Source organism: Scophthalmus maximus, chromosome 21, assembly GCF_022379125.1.
Source record: "Scophthalmus maximus strain ysfricsl-2021 chromosome 21, ASM2237912v1, whole genome shotgun sequence".
In the NCBI taxonomy this organism is placed as follows: domain Eukaryota; kingdom Metazoa; phylum Chordata; class Actinopteri; order Pleuronectiformes; family Scophthalmidae; genus Scophthalmus; species Scophthalmus maximus.
Window position 1 is genome coordinate 4,695,876 of NC_061535.1, and position 16,922 is coordinate 4,712,797.

General features: G+C 44.3%; 2 protein-coding genes across 4 annotated transcripts in view; one reads left to right on the top strand and one right to left on the bottom strand.

The window, feature by feature from the left end:
• Positions 1-10: 10 nt before the first annotated feature.
• LOC118291129 (choline-phosphate cytidylyltransferase B-like) lies at positions 11-7,525 on the bottom strand. Its single transcript, XM_035619088.2, is given in 9 exon segments — positions 11-1,492; positions 1,495-1,609; positions 1,715-1,903; positions 2,052-2,194; positions 2,299-2,377; positions 2,830-2,981; positions 3,088-3,204; positions 4,563-4,662; positions 7,192-7,525. Coding segments are annotated over 9 exon segments (999 nt in total). The 5' UTR covers positions 7,231-7,525; the 3' UTR covers positions 11-1,427.
• A 2,190-nt stretch (positions 7,526-9,715) lies between these two features.
• The window catches only part of pola1 (polymerase (DNA directed), alpha 1), a 48,863-nt gene continuing 41,656 nt past the window's right edge, over positions 9,716-16,922 (top strand). For all 3 annotated transcript variants that reach the window (XM_035619537.2, XM_035619538.2, XM_035619539.2), the window contains exons 1-23: positions 9,716-9,860; positions 10,400-10,527; positions 10,782-10,878; positions 10,956-11,033; positions 11,110-11,225; positions 11,897-11,959; positions 12,243-12,344; positions 12,468-12,621; positions 12,735-12,894; positions 13,009-13,181; positions 13,311-13,423; positions 13,596-13,715; positions 13,817-13,891; positions 13,984-14,122; positions 14,244-14,398; positions 14,550-14,634; positions 14,902-14,963; positions 15,100-15,189; positions 15,314-15,430; positions 15,550-15,725; positions 15,829-15,958; positions 16,565-16,684; positions 16,808-16,898. In XM_035619537.2, coding sequence (XP_035475430.1) covers positions 9,812-9,860; positions 10,400-10,527; positions 10,782-10,878; positions 10,956-11,033; positions 11,110-11,225; positions 11,897-11,959; positions 12,243-12,344; positions 12,468-12,621; positions 12,735-12,894; positions 13,009-13,181; positions 13,311-13,423; positions 13,596-13,715; positions 13,817-13,891; positions 13,984-14,122; positions 14,244-14,398; positions 14,550-14,634; positions 14,902-14,963; positions 15,100-15,189; positions 15,314-15,430; positions 15,550-15,725; positions 15,829-15,958; positions 16,565-16,684; positions 16,808-16,898 — 2,593 coding nt within the window. In that variant the 5' untranslated portion in view covers positions 9,716-9,811. The remainder of the gene's footprint in view (positions 9,861-10,399; positions 10,528-10,781; positions 10,879-10,955; positions 11,034-11,109; positions 11,226-11,896; positions 11,960-12,242; positions 12,345-12,467; positions 12,622-12,734; positions 12,895-13,008; positions 13,182-13,310; positions 13,424-13,595; positions 13,716-13,816; positions 13,892-13,983; positions 14,123-14,243; positions 14,399-14,549; positions 14,635-14,901; positions 14,964-15,099; positions 15,190-15,313; positions 15,431-15,549; positions 15,726-15,828; positions 15,959-16,564; positions 16,685-16,807; positions 16,899-16,922) is intronic.

Sequence of the window (16,922 nt, forward strand, 5' to 3'; positions counted from 1 at the left end):
AGAGCAAATACTGACTTAATTCACATTTAGTTACTCCTTCCCCTTTTTGTTTTATTTACATCCCAAGCCGTTTGAACATTAAAATTTAAAAGATAAAAAAAGACACATTCTTAAAGTTTGTACATATAGTGCAGATTAACATGTAAGTGCGTACAGGACATTAAAGTTCTCCACATTGCATTAAGGTATTGTATTGTATTGTTTGGGTGAAAGAGAAGTCTGCTCCGACACAGACCTCAGCAAAAGGGGGTTGATCCATACATTTCCAGTAAAAGCAATGAAAACAATCGGGCTATGCTCCGGCTTCTGAGGACCTGACGGTTCACCTGGAGGGATTCAACTATTGTGTGTTTCAAGTATCATCAGAGTTAGATTGGAGAAAGGCTGCATCTCCACGTTTGCCGGTTTGTTTTGTTTTCACAGCTGACATATTCCAAAGAGTCGACATAATGCCTGCTAACTAATGACTGGTAAAACATGTTTTAAAAAATAATACATGCCTTTTTTTTAATGGTGACAATGAATGCGTTACTGCAATTCCTGACAATTGTGAGATCTACCTCTGAAGAATGCGTGTGTGTTTGTGCAGCATGTTGGCAAAAAATTAGAGTGATTACTTTTATTCTCTGGGTGTGATGTTTACATTCAAGGAGCTACTAAATGCGGTCTGCTACTTAGTCTGAGACTACCTAACAGACTTTTTCCAGATTAGGTGTAATCCAGTGGTCCGTATTGTAGTGTGGGGGCCCTGACATCATTTTTTGTGTTTTTCTTCACCAATATTTATAGTTAATTGCTTCAAACTAGCACTGACTATGTGTTTGGGTTTCCCACCGCTACACCTCTGCTGTTCTTTTGTTTAATCCCTTACTATCTGTTTGACAAGCACAAAGTTACACAGTGATGAATATATGAGTCAGTTCCCGTCGGTTCTCGTGACCTGCTGGACTGAATGTCAGACACAGTGTTTTGCGTAACTTTGTGCCATGGCAGTCACATCTAGTGGTCATGGCAGTTACGAAAAAGAAGAAGAAAAAAGGTCTTGGCATCATCCCTAAGAAAATACTAAATGAAACAGAACAGGACAAAATACAGTGAGGTGATGTTATGAGCAGGCCGTTGGACAGTCTCTGTCAGTGCTGGACAATCCAGAGCAAATCCTCTTGAAAGATGCAAAGGATTCTGGGCCTTATGATATGTGACACTGTGTACATAAATCCTCTAACCCCTTCTTTCTTCACCTTCCTCCCGTCTCCTGGGTTACAGAGACAGTGTGATGGCTTCTTAGCTCTGTAGCGCAGAACTACTGTATCTCCCATGACGACCACCTGCAGCCAGTGTGTGCGTGTGTGTGTGTGCGTGTGTGCGCGTGCGTGTGTGTGTGTGTGTGCGCATCTGCATGGCAGGGTGTGTTCAGCAGTCTACATCTACTTCTCATCTTCATCGCCTTCACTCATGCTGCTTATAGATGCCGAGGCTCCTTTCGGGGAGACGGCGGCGAGGGAGAGCGAAGGGGGGACAGTTCGCGCGGAGGGCTGTTGCACGGCGACCCTCTGGGCGACAGAGCGTAGGACAGCATTCGACCACTGCGTTCCTGGAACACCTGTTTCTACACACAAACGGACGGGGAGGGAGACAAGAGGGTGTGAGCACTTGAGGATGGTGGACATTAGATAAATATCGAGACGATGAAAACATCACTTTCGTGACCTACCCAAGTTCCATCTGGTCCAAAAAGTTCCAAGAAGTTGCCGATGAATTCCCTCGACTTCTCCTCCCACTTCTGAATGAGGTCGTGGCTCTTCTCCTCCACGCGGTAGACAAAATGTTTGCTCTTCTCCTCGACCGTGCGAACTTTCTCCTTCATGCGATCCACTTGGTTCTGCAGTCGGTACTTCTTCTCCTGAGCGGATCAAATGATGAGGAACAGTCGTTAACAAAAAAAATGTAACAGCTGAACACAGAAATGTTGCCATTGCATCCTGACTCAGTTGTGTACATTTGACCAAACTGAAAGTGTAACTGCGGCGGTCACAAGGAAATGATCATACGTTGATGTAGCTGACGTTGAGCTCCTTGGCCGTATAGCCACGTTGGAGGTTCCGTCGGGCGTACACATCGTAGTCTTTGACAATCCTGGTAATGATGTCCGATGTGGAGATTCCCTCTGTCCGTTGTGTAGGCACAAACATCCCTGGTTCACACACACACACGCAAAAATAGCACAATATGAAAAATTAAAGAAGAAATCCACAAAAGTCATTATGGCCTCATCCTCGTGGAGCGACACGCACTGACCTGCCTCCTTGATGTGTTTATAGACATCCTCACTTCCTGCCGAGGAGTACGGGATATCGTCATGAGCCACAAAATCGATCTGAGAAGCAATCAAAGGACACGTACTGTACGGCAGAAAACACTGACATGAGGTCGAGGAACACACAGTAGATCTCTCAAGGCAACATACAGATACTTAAAGTAATACACAACAGTAATAAATAATACATGATATGGGTTTGGTCGTAAACACACAGGGGTTCACACACACAAAAAGTTCCTCCTCAGAGCAGAGACGGGTGACCAGTATGTGTTAGTGAATATGATATCAAATATTCATCAATACATAGGAGTGTTAAAAGGAACTAAATCAGATTTAATTAAGTTCAGTTAAATGAAACAAAATTAGATTGAAATTAGAAGTTCATGAATTTGATTAAAATTCAATTGATTTCAATTCAATTACATCAAATTAGAAATCAGAGTATGGCCTTCGGATGCTTCACACACAGTTAAACACAGACACATTAAGAAACCACACATATGTTTCACCCTGTGTTTCTCGAGGAACTCGGGCGTGAGGGTCCAGGGGGCGTCTCTCAAGACCTCGTCGACGTAGCGACAGTGCCTCAGCGCCTCGTAGCGCTCGTGCTCCGTCATGACGGTGAAACCCTTGTACTTGTGGGTCAGCTCATCGCTGCACACTATTCCAAACACACAGGAGGGGAAAACACATGTAAATCATATCAGTTAGAAAAAATCTGCACGGATTTTTGCGTTAGTCGTCTGTCTCAGCCGGGTCTGACTCACCTCCTACTATGAGGTAGGTGTTGGGGAAGAGGTTCTTGGCCTGCATGAGGGCGCGAGCGTGTCCCGAATGGAACAGGTCAAAGATGCCATCTGCGTAGACTCTGACTGGCCGGTCCACTGAAAACACAAATGAATACAACAACACATGAACAAAAAGGAATGGCTTTGTACAGATTCATTAACCCAAGACCTCTAACCAGACTTTGATGTGTAAAATCTGTGAAGTCCCCCTTCTGGATTAACTTGTAACTTGTAGATATTATCTATTTGGCCCCTGTTAAACCCAATTCCTGCCACTCTCTTGCTAGAATGCAAGGACACAACCTGACCCTGTGTTGTATACTGTATATACTGTGTGGTAGTCGGCTCATTCATTCAGCAACTCGTATCATAAAAAAAAACAGAAAACAGAAACAGAAACAGCAAAGGTTGTGTCCCTGTCAAGACGGCCGCGACGCACCTACTGTAGCATCGGTGGGGAATACGACCATTCACATTTTCTGTTACATGAGCGAAAAATCTGTTGACACACACACAAAGCCTAGAGCTGGGGCAGTTCCCACTTTTTTTCACTGGTTTAAGCAGCCTCTCTCATGAATTACTTTTGCATTACAGTCAACATTAATCCTCATTCCACAAGTTTTGCGTATGTAAAACTGAAAGAAGATGCACGATTTGTAAATTAGGGGTGTCTTGTAATTGCAGAGAGGGATGGGCCAAATATTCTGGCAAAAATATATATATATAGCTATTTATATATATTTTTTTTTTTTAATATACTGTATGTATATTTATATAGTTATGTAAAAGTAACAGTAGTAGTGGAGTCTGAACTAGTTGTAGCGGGTCATGGACTCTTTGTGAACTTAAAGAACATTTTAAAGAGGTTTTGTTTATGGATTGTTTCATGCATCGATTTAAACTTTGATATTTCCTGTGTTTGTGATATCCTGTTTTACTTTGTAGTCTCCTCCCTCCTGTGTAGCCACTTCCTGTTCCCCTGTGTGTTTTTGGGAGTCTTTACTTTTCCTGTGTCTCCTGCCCCGGTGATTGTCCACACCTGTTCCTCATGTGTCTCACCTGTGTCTCGTTACCTGTGCCCCCTTGTGTCTAATTAGTGTCTGTGCTTCCCGTTGTCAGTTCGTTGTTCCAGTCTGTTCCTGTGATCGTACCTGTTCCCGGCCTATTTCTTTCTTCGGTATACTGATACTATTACAGAGAGGAGGTTTACCAATGTAATCAGGGTTTATTATTCATAGATTTATATGAAGTGGAGAGTAATATAACACTTGCAACAATATTATATCAGTATATAGTTTTGTAGTGGGGACAGTGGCAGTGTGAGTGGCAGTGTGAGTAGCAGACGCAGTAACGTCGTTTCAGAAAGGGAAGGATTCGTGTGAGCGATGCACTGAGGACAAACACGACAGCTCGGGAGAAGGAAGGAAGGAAGGAAGGAAGGAGCAAAGGTCAACCTGGGGTGCCTCTGCTGGCCTGCGCAATGGTGAGCTTCTCGTGGGGGGCGCGACAATCGCAACTGGTCTCCCTGGCAAAGATGGCCGGCTCTGTCAGAGTCTGCCACAAAGGAGAGGAGAAAGAGGCTGAGTTAGATAGACAGACAGAGTACAGCAGAGGCTTTTACAACATCTTAGTCACAACTATAAAGAAAAAGATGGCCGTCCATCCCATACACAGTACTGTAGCACGTCGCCCTTTTCTGGCCTCATTTCAGTTACAGTAACCTCCATTAAATTATTGATCTCGGCTGATGCCTGCTCCATATTGGGCCAATGGATTGAGAGACAGACAGAGCAGCACTCAGTGTTATTGATCCCCCTCTGTATGTGTGTGTGTGTATAGTCTATGTGTGTATTAACATGTGACAGAAAGTAAGGACAGAGCTATTGATTTGTTGTCAAATCCTCTCAGGAACAAACTAAAATACGAAGAGAAGAATGCGATGCATGTGGCCAATATGTAGGCGAGCTCGCGGTGAAATTGAACAGGGGGAGGAAACGGCCATCAATCTCAGATAATTAAATGTAAACAGAGCAGATAAAGGAAAAACAAAAGACAATATAAGACGCGGAAAAGACAGACGGGAGCGAGAAAGGACAAGTGAGATGAAGGACGACGCTCGGAACAACCTCAAGGTTAAAGTGCTGCAGCGTGAGCCAGACAGAACATTTGTCATTGTGTGCCATCTGTTGACTGCAGGGAACACGAGCCCAACGGAACGGACTCGGGAGTCGGTGCAGAGCAGAAAGGCTGCGGGGGTGCGAGAGGAGGATGGAAAGAGATTCGGCCTCTGTGGACAAGACGGGGGCGAATGGCGTCACGCTGTCCTCTTGGAGCAACAACAAAAGCCGAGTTTGAACACAGACGGGGACGGACGCCAAGGTGACGGACACAGAAATGCAGTTAAACCTCTGGCAAATATCAAATCAGAGGTTTAAGTGTAGGTTTGGCGAGTGAGGCTTTTAGAGTTTGTTCAGGAAAATGAGGCTGCGTCCCTGCGCTTAGGGTAAATAGACTGTTTTTACTGTACATAGCGCTTGTCTGGTCTGGTCAGCCACCCAAAGCGCTTGACATTACAATTCACACACACATTCATACAGTGCTTCTGTATATAGCTCTGTTTCTACTACACATTATTCATACACTGCACAGGTTTTACAGAACTTTTTGCTCCGACACTTAATCGTCCTCAAACCTTTTGATGGAGAAAGAAACCTGCACTATGTGGGATAACACAGCACTGTGCATTTCTCTGAATGGGAGTATAGTATATTTTTCATTCGGTATACTAACTATGCTTTACAATCATTTCCACACCTTCCTCGTCTTCGCTGGCTTTTGATAAAGTCGGACAAAATGATAAATAGGGTTAGGGGGAAAATAAGCCCTATCGCTGGAACTTATCACTTATTATGGAACAAAATACTTTTTTGTACTGTCAAAGGTTGTTTGATATTTTTGTCAAGCTATAGATTCATTAGATCTTAGTTAGATTTTTACAGCTTTGTAGTCGGCATTTGTACTTATCCGCAATGAAACCACACAAAGCACAGCCAGGTATAAAGATGCTTTACTGTATGTCACAACCAGTGGATTTTGATGAATATGCATGTAGATATCTGTCACAAGCAACCGCATATATTACGGTGGGCAAGTAAAGACTTACAGCTTCTATAGAGGAATAGAGAGGAGGCATTCATTTTAAACACTGCCACAGATGTGAGGCTCCTTTTATGGTGCCTGCCTCCTATTGACTTGCACACTCCTTCCCTTATCCTTTCAACCAGACATTTTGTTCTCTAACAATTTGACTTCCCACAAACCACTCCCGGTCCGTTTACATGAGAGAAGTATCAAAATTAAGCTGGAGCCACCAGAGGTGCAGCCACAAAGGGAGCGTCCTCATCATCCCCTGATTCCTCGGACAAGGTGAGAAACACAATAAGGCTGGCTTACAAACATTTAGCAAAGAGCAGATGGTGGAGCTTAAACTATCTGACCAGGAGCGACACGGGCCTATTAGGACGGCTGGCCAGAGCATGCTCAGTTAAACCAACTCTGGCACAAGCAAAGAACATCTGGCATAAGATTAAGGATTAAAGCAACAAAAAAAAAATTACAAATAATGAGAGACGTGGGAGCACAGGGCATGTGAAAGGAAGACAGCAGCACAAGCACAGATAGAGAGAGAGAAAGAGGGGGAGGATGGAGTGAAGACAGAAAGGAGGAAAAAGCAAAGATGGAGACAAACATGAGGAATCACGGCAAAGAACAACAGAGAAGAGAGGATCCAATCATAGGAGGCTTTCTGCCCTTATCGCTGCAGTCCCATCAGCTATCTGAAGGATATCTATGATTTGTTGACCACTGTAAACCCCCTCATCCTATGACAGCACACACACACACACACACACACACACACACTCAAACAAACACAGCATTCTGAGCATCTCCCTCAGCCACATGCTACAGGGGATCTGTTTCATAACAGGGGAGGAGGCAGCACCCATTTCTTTGTCTCCCCGCTCCCTCAGCCCTTGCCAAAGACCCCCCAGACGTCCACACACGACACCCAAACGCCCCTACCGTCCGAGGATGGGGGCAGGTGTGTTCGAGCTCCTCCATTATTGCCAAAGACTCATGGGATGCGGCTGCGGTCCCCCAGAAATGTGACTCAGCATCAGTGAGACGATGCCTCCCTCCTCACCACTCCGTCTCTTTCTCCTTCATCCGTTCCCCCCGCCCACTCTTTGCTCTGTCCTCCTCCTCCTGCTCCCCTCTGATCCCCCTGCTGCAAAGAAGAGGATGCAGCGAGGAGGTCTCACTCTGTAGCCTGAAGCCAGCCTCCGATTTGATGTTGTTAATGTTGCAGGTGCATTCATTTACAAAAAAACATCTAAGGTTCATTTGAGCCAGAAAAGTCTGGTTCGTTGGGACACTTTCGACCCTAGGATCTTGTCCAATTATGTCACAAATTTCCACATCTGCCATCAAAGTAACAGATGTTTACTGGATAAATGTTTGTGTAAAAAAACCCCAAAAACACCAATAACAGATTATGGCTCGTGTTGTGTATTGTGCTATATATGTTATGACTCATGCGATATGAGAGGAAGTGATCATAGGGCCGTTAGGTTGATTTTGGAGTGGTCGATCAGATCTATCCGTCACAAATAGATCATGTCAGTAGCAGTCCATAAAATGAGCCACCTGAGATAAACAACAGCATTGTGGTTTGCTTACGTGTGCACTGTAAAACCCAGTTTAGCGAGCGAGTCGCTGTGTCAATAGACGATCTCTGCTCGCTCTCAGCCTCTCGGCAGAGCTGATGAGCATCTCGCCATGGCGACGGAAAAGAGGAGAGAGCTGCGAGAACGGACCAATCCGGGGAGAGCTCGAGCAGACCAGCAGTTCAGGCGGCGAGGACCGGGGGAGTGGTCCATGGCACCATCAGAGAAAGACTTTACTCAGTATTACCAAGTGTCCACTGACAAAGCAACTGTTTGTTTTGTTGTTGTTGTTCGTTTTTAATACAACGTGAAACGAGTATTAAAGTGAATGTTGGTGGATGTATTTGATTTACGACTGGGTGTGTTCTCTAAAGGAGACAGATCTCAACCTAAAATGTCAGTGTTAAACTGTTGATATTGACATGTTCAATATATCGTTCTGTATCGAGTTATAACTGTTATTTAAGACCACAGACCAAGTTGTGAGGAGACTCCGATTATTACACAGATCCATCTTCAGAAAATGTGTTGGCGATTTGGCACAGCAATTAAAAAAAAAAGTATGAGCATGGCTTCAAACTAAATTTCCCTCTAGCATACCACACGCTTCCTGGCAAACGTTTCACAGGAGGGACATTCAGACACACAGAGCTGGATAGAGTTTACTAAAAACTGTTTAGAATGCTTTGCGGAGGAGGTGTTCTTACCTTTCTTGCTCCTCTTCTGCAACAAATAGGCGCAACAGCTGCGCAGGAATGCGCTCTGACGCGCCGCTGCTGTTTCACCATGGTGTCGAAAACACCGAACAATGTATACAATACAAATGTCGACCTGTTCGTCCCGTTTGCTTCTCTGTCTGGTGTCCGAGGCTGGAGCCTCTCTGGGTTTGACCCTGCACAGCGGGCAAGTGCAGCGGGGCGACTGCGGGTCCGCCTGTCCAGTCAGCTGCTCGCCAACACTGACGGAGGAGCGGACCACACGGTCATTAGGCTGCACATTCACGTCCCCTCCAACCTATTGTACCACAGGGGGAGGACCCGACTCATGTAATCCCCAACTTGTGGCCTGATTCTGCAAAGTGGAACACCGCTTCTGCAAAAAAACAAAAATATATTAAAAGTCATGAAAACAACGTTACCAACCATTCAAAGCCAACGTGTAAACATAAACCAAAAATATTCATACTGCAGGATACACATATACCGTTTTCCAGCTGACATGCTCACAATATTTGCTATTAAACCCACAAATGTGATCAATAACCCCAGTATTGGCTGCTACAGGTTTTTCAAATATAAATGACTGTGGTATAATTGTATAAAAAGCCAAAATAGGTTGTGGGGACGAAGGACAAAACAACCTTTGTGTTTTCTTTGTTGGACACACTGTGGTGTGTCTATGGCCCCAATCTGGGACACGGAATCTATTGTGCCATCCATAGTCCCGCCTGGTCACTATGGAAACGAGCTTCATGGGGATACACACACACACCGACACACACACACACACACACACACACACACACACTGAAAAGATGGAGATTCACATACCATGATAGCACATTGACTATTTGGGATACTTCTCCACAGGACTATTACATTAGGAGAAATTCTATACACTATTTAAGTTACAACCTATGACTAAAATGTTTTTTTTTGTCATATAGTGTTACCACATCCATACCTATCAGATAAATAAACTGTCCCTTCCAGTAACAACATACTGTAAAACATACTGTAAACATGCTGAATTCTGGAGCCTGTGGGATAAACAAGAATTGTTACACTTTGCAACACTGCCCCCGCGCGGACAGAGAAGGAGACACGGATTCGTTCTGATTGGCTGGCGGCGCCCTGATGTCATTTCCTGCATATGACTTTCCCCGGGAAGACAATTTGGCGCGGACTGTGCCGTTGTTGTGTTGACCTGCCTCCGCCGCCGCGTACAGCCGCTGTCAGACAACAAAAATCAAACCCATGGCTCCGGTGTCAAACCCAGACAAAGACATGGAAGCTCCGAGTGCCGGTGAGTTATTTTTATAGGTTGTTTCGCTTTAATTTTTGAGCTAGCTTTAGCGAGGAAGTTAGCTAACACTAGCTAGCTTCCACCGTCATACTATAACAGGGAGCAGGCTCCGGCTGTTAGCACTGTTTGTGTTCATGACGCTGTCAACTTGCCCACAACAAACCATAGAAGTTAGGTGTTCATTAGGCTCAGTAGAGGAGAACAAAAACAATATAATACATGTTTGCTAACACCAGTGCAATTCTATCGTTATCAATCTCCTGGTTTGACTCCTCCAACATCCTCGGCCCAGTGATAAATATATTAATGAGCCAGTTCTCATACCCTTTACCAAACACTCAAAAAACCACCATGAAATACCACAAAACTACCCACGGGTGTTTCTTGTCAAGGCAGCAGAAAGTTGACGAGAAACCATGTAGTGTAGTAGCCCGTGCTCCTCAGAAGAAATCTCACTGCCAATGTGACATTAGTGGAGAAATCTAACAGACTACTGTACCTGCTGTGTCGTCATGGTGATGTTGTGCACCTGTCCTCAGAGGACGGAGGGGAGGCCTGCGGTCTGGCCAAGTCTCGCTCCAGACGGGAGAAGAGGGAGAAGGTGGGGAGGAAGTCTGCACTGGAGCAGCTCAAGAAAGCAAAGATGGGGGAGAAGGTCAAATATGAAGTAAGGACCCTGTGTTGTGCATGACAGCTAATCCAACAATCTGTGTGTTATTGCGTGTGTGTCGCCGTACTTCACAATACCTCATCGTATCTCTCAGAGCATCATCACCAGACTTCACCATCCATCCATTATCTACTTTAGCACTTATTCTTTATGGGTCGTGGGGAGCTGGAGCTAAGGTGACACCAGGGCATAAATTCTTTCAGCTTTACTAGTTTCGTAGATGATATTCAACCAGTGATCGTGTCTTCCAGGTGGAGGAGTTCAGCAGTGTGTACGAAGAGGTGGACGAGGAGCAGTACTCAAAGATGGTACGAGACCGACAAGAGGATGACTGGATCATTGACGACGGTGAGTCGCGGCCTCCTGTGTCCACTGCAGGAACATGTGCGGAGAGAGGTGTAATGATTGTTCTCTTCTTCGCTCAGATGGGACCGGCTATGTGGAGGATGGGCGAGAAATCTTTGATGATGATTTGGATGACGATGTGGTCGAAAACAATAGAGGTAAACACTGCGAATCCATTACACAATAGTTTTATATAGAGTTTGGAAGGTGTGTGTGAATGCATTCTGTTTGCAGGAAAAGCCGGGGCTAAAGGAGCAGACTCTAAGAAAACTGCGAAGAAATCTGCCGTAACCAAGCCCAACACCATCAAGAGCCTTTTCATGAACAGTAATGTCAAGAGGCCTGCTGAGGTGTGTGTTTTTTTTGTTAGCATTCCCCAAGTTTGTCCTGTGCAAGTCTACATGTTGATATTCTGAAGCATTTCAATTTGACACAAACATTCATTTGACTCAAAGCTGAGCTGATTAGGTTTCATTTGTCAAAGGTCAGTCTGACCCCTCAACAACAACATTTTTGGGCCACAATTCCAGAATTGATGTTAACAAATTTTCAGACAAATGTCTTATTGTATAAAATTGTGAGGTATTGACATTTTACATCCAAAAGGTTTAAAGTCAACGTCACCGTCACATCATAATGTTCAGCAAAAACCTTTCTGGCCATTATGTAACAGAGTTTTAAAAGAGAACAAGGTACAAGGCTCTTGTCTCGCGGATCATCTCTTTTCAAACTTTCTCTGATCATTTGTTCTTCCAGCAGCCATCAAAAATGTTTTTTACTCAATCTGTGTTCTTTTCCCACATTTTTTCCCCAACACATTAACTCAGGAACAGAAGGGGACATTTTGAGTATATTTCCTGCAACTTCTCTTGGTCGGTCCATGCCGCAAGGCGATAATTTCTAGTTTTATATTTCAGGGGAGGGAAAGCATGAACATGGAATGAGAGAAGACACTGCACACCAGTCCTTGCTCCTTTTTTGCCCCTTGCACTGATCGGAATTATAATTTTGCCTCTTGCAGAAAGATGTGGACCTGTCCAAAGATGACTTGTTAGGAGACATCTTACAGGACCTGCACTCTGAGGTTAGTATCATAACATCTAGAACCACCCCCCCCAAAAAAATAATAATGAAAACAATACATCATCAAATAAATAATGTCTCTTTTTATTTAGAGACGTGTGATAGCAGTATTGACTTGACTGTTTCCCACAATTTGCCAAGGGGTTGCTGTAAATTGACATTTACATTTGACTGATTTATAATAAGCAGGCCATGCTGTGTAAATGAACAATTGAAGCAGACAATGTTCCGCTATAAATATCAATTAATATAGTTTTACCTTATTTCTTGCTTGTGATATCTAGAAACCAGCTCACCTGGCTGCTCCGCCTGTGGTCACGCTGAAGAAAAAGAAGACTCTTGGATCCCCCATGAATCCGTTTTCCATCAAACCTCAAATGCCAAAGGTATTCTTTAACCTGTCAATATTTTCTGTCGTAATAATAGAAATGTAAATTTAAACGTTTGATGGTAAGCCTCTCTTTTTATAAGCCTCTTAAAAAAATTGTTAAATAATTTTGTGTAACCAGGAGTCAACCTCGGCTACGGGCCTAAAGGCCAAAGTGATCCGCCCACCATCTTCTGACCTAACCCCAAGGCCACCAGCTCGTCCTGCTCCCTCCACAGCTGCTCGTCCTTTGGAGAAGCAGAGGCCAAAAGTGGAGGAGCAGGATGAAGAGGAAGGTGAGGAAGAGAGATCCTCAATTGTGCGATAAAGTAAAGAAGGGTTCACTCCATATTAGTCTGTTCTACAAAATAGAACGCACACTTATCTTTTACCTCTGTGTCTTTCTTAGTGAATGACGCTCTGGCATTTGATGGTGTGGACTTTGACGAGCCGATGGAGGTCGGTGGCGAGGAGGAGAAGCCGGCGGTTACAGAGGAGGCAGAGCCTGAATCTAAAATGGCAGCAGTTAAAGTGGAGCCCAAAGAAGAGCCTCAGGATCCCGTCCTCCTGTGAGTTTTTACTATTTTCTTAGGATTTATAATACCAGAATTTTATGCCTCAGTCTTTCTTTGCTTCACAAATGAGCTTGAGTTTTGTCATCTTTGTTACTTTGTCCCCTCCAGGTCCAGCAGGGTTGGAGGCTCCTGGGGACAAGAGGAGGAGGGCGGAGTCAGCGAGGCTCCAGCAGAGGTACAGGTTGACTCCAGCAAACTCCCGCTAGTGGAGGGGTCCGACGGGGAGCAGGTTTTCCGCTTCTACTGGTTGGATGCCTTTGAAGACCAGTACAGCCAGCCAGGTGAGTCATACTTAAACTTGGGAGTGAAAATGAAGACAATGATGAAACTATCCCTGTGACGCCACAATCCTGTGATCCCGTTCCGATTTGCAAAGCACATCCTTTTATTTTGATTCCACTTTGGTCCAGGTGTGGTGTACCTGTTTGGAAAAGTGTGGATTGAATCTGCAAAGTCTCACGTCAGTTGCTGTGTCTCCGTCAAGAACATCGAGCGGACCATGTACCTACTACCTCGTGAATATGTAGGTCTCCTTGTTCTGTCACATGACGGCTAATCTCGCTCTCATTGGACAATTTGTCTGTTACAAGATGCCGTATAAAATGTATTTATTATGCATTTCTTCATGTTTTATCTACAATAGATGACTTTGACACTGTTTTTTCAATGAATCTTATGTTTATTTGTAATTTTAGTCACAGAAAGCTAATCCCAAGACTGGGGAGGTGTCAGATACTCCGGTGGAGATGATGGAGGTTTACCAAGAGATCAACGAGCTCTCTGAGAAGTTCAAGATCATGAAGTTCAAGTCCAAGGTCGGTGCCAGCCCTGGTTATGTCCTGTACAGTATAGCATAATTGTATTTTTCTGCTATGTTGCACATCTGACAATGGCTTCTGTGTTTTTCTCTCTGCAGAAAGTGGAGAAGAACTACTCTTTTGAAATTCCCGATGTGCCCAGTCAGTGCGAGTATCTGGAAGTCCGATATTCTGTGAGTAGACGCAAAGACGCACATTTACCGTTCTTAAATTGTCCAAGCTCAAGTTTGCTCATAACACATTTATCCATGTGTTTTTTTTTTAGGCTGAGTATCCTGCGCTGCCCTCTGACCTTAAGGGCAAAACCTTTTCCCACATTTTCGGTACCAACACTTCCAGTCTGGAGAACTTCCTCCTCAGCAGGAAGATCAGAGGGCCTTGCTGGCTCGACATCAAGACACCGCGTAAGAACGACGACTTGAAATTTGGCCCATCTCTCTCTGGATGAAACAAAAGATTTTTTTTTTTGAAACTCTGGACCTGAAGAATTGTTGACGTATCGTCTCCTGCGTGTGTGTGTTTTAGAGCTGATGAACCAGCCTGTGAGCTGGTGTAAGGTGGAGGCTCTGGCCCTGAGGAGTGACCTGGTCACTGTGGTTAAAGACCTGTCACCTCCACCCCTCACTGTCATGAGCATCAGCCTCAAGACCATCCAGAACCCCAAGACGCACCACAACGAGGTCAGGGAGTTGTCTTTTTTCACTTGTAGCCGGAAATGTATTATTATATTTATTGTGGATTATGATTTAGCTGTGTTAGTTTCCGTTGGGTTTAAACAGACTTCGTATATAAAGTGAGCAAGGACCTGACAATGTAACTGTTCTTCTGCAGATTGTGTCTCTGGCTGCACTTGTCCACTATCAGTTCCATATGGACAAAGCTCCACCTCAACCTCCGTACCAGACCCACTTCTGTGGTGAGATGTTTAGATTTGCTTTTTTAAAATTTGAAATGAAATGTTATAGAATTGCATAGAAACATGATTGAAATGGAAATGTATGATATTATTGTCATATCAGTCACATATGTGATAGACCTCAGTTTTACACTAACCTCCAGTCAAAATTCAATATGGTCAGACTTCGTATGAAGTCAGAAGCCCGGTTGACAAGTGAAAGTCAGAAAATTGGTAAAGTCCGAAAGGTGCAGGGTTGATAACTGTATTCTTCTTGATTTCTTTCAGTGGTCAGTAAACCTGCCGACTGTATTTTCCCGTACGACTTCAAAGACGCTGTCAGGAAGAAGGTGAGTTGCTCAGGTTGTTTTCGTCAGATATTATTGTTTCCAGATTTCATTTGACTCGATGTAGAGAATATCTCATGCCTCTTTGCGGTCTATGTGAATGCAAAGCGTTGATGATGTGTCTCCCTCCCTCTGTCAGAATGGGAAGGTGGAGATCGCTGCCACGGAGCGGACTCTGCTCGGATTCTTCTTGGCCAAGATGCACAAAATTGACCCAGATGTGCTGGTGGTACGTCGAAGACGCTGGGATTGAGTGATCCTATGCGATTTGACAAAGAACGCACAGATACAGGTGAAATATTTCATCAGATAAAAAAACTGTGTGGTGACCTTTTTATGTGTATTTCCTGTAGGGCCACGACATCTTTGGCTTCGACCTGGAAGTGCTTCTGCAGAGGATCAACGTGTGCAAGGTTCCACATTGGTCCAAGATCGGACGCCTCAGGAGGGCCAATATGCCCAAATTAGGGGTAAGAGAAGAACAAAATCACTTGTAATAGAGGCTTCTGCTGTTTCTTCACCATACTTCACCAAAGATATCATACTTCATATGCGCCTGTGTTTTGTGTGTGCTTGTGGCTCCTCGCAGGGTCGTGGTTCCTTTGCAGAGAAGAGTGCGACCTGTGGCCGCCTGGTGTGCGACGTGGAGATCTCAGCCAAGGAGCTGATTCGCTGTAAAAGTTATCACCTGACGGAGCTGACCGCACAGGTGCTGAAGATGGAGAGAGTCACTGTCCCTCAGGAAGAAATCAAAAATCTCTATAGGTGAAAACAAGTTTAAAGGGCCTTACATAAATGTTCCCAAAATGTTTAAATATTTGGTTTTGGTGTGTATCCTAAAATATTACCTTTTTTTTTTGCTGGTCAGCGACTCTCCTCACCTGCTCTACCTGTTGGAGTTGACGTGGACAGACGCCAAGCTGATCCTACAGATCATGTGTGAGCTCAATGTGCTGCCGCTGGCCCTGCAGATCACCAACATTGCCGGCAACGTCATGGTAATGTGCAACAACACTTGTTTTCTTTTTCTGTGTTCATCAAACCACACTATTATCAACTAAATGATCAGCTCGATCAGAAGACAGTCAACATTGCAGTCACACGATCATGATATTAACATCCATACATCAGACATGCTTAAAATACATCTACCTGAATATCGGGCCCAAAATGTGAAAAATGTCTGTGCCATCATCATTATTTGAAGAAACAAAATTCAAACACTAATGACAAAAGAAACAAGGATGGATAATTGTAGAGGGATTTAGATTTCAGGCAGCAGCTCACTGAAAATTAAAGTCAGAAGAAGAAAAGTTTGCACAGAAAAGAAATGTGAATATTTGTTCTCACGATTGAAGAGAAAAGATGGTGTTTAAAGTCTTCATCGTGGTTTAGTGCCCGTTTGTTTTGATCAAATAGTTTGTTTCAAAGAGAACTACAAAAAAAACACAATTCAGTGGAGTAAGATGACATTTTTGATGTTGGTTTTGGATGGGACAAAAGGATAACTTATTTCAGGCTGCAAAGACTTATGCATCTCTGGTTTGTTACTGTTTTTCCTTCCTTTTCCAATCGCCTGGTTTCTATCTGCTTCTTCTCTGCAGTCTCGCACTCTGATGGGCGGTCGCGCTGAGAGAAACGAGTTCCTGCTGCTTCATGCCTTCCATGACAAAAATTACATTGTGCCGGACAAACCCTCCTTCAGAAAGGCCCAGCTGGAGACGGTAAAGACGCACACGAACAAATGCAAACACACGTATAGACAGGGATTCCTCTTTTTTTCTAATGTACCGTCATGTGAGTAATGTTTCCTGATTTTTTCCCCCCTTATTGCTCCTGCGTCCCAGGCTGACGGAGAAGAAGACGTGGATGCAGGGAAAGGCAAGCGGAAGAAGAAGGCCGCCTACGCTGGAGGTCTGGTGCTGGATCCTAAAGTTGGTAAGAATGTGTTTGAAGTCTTTT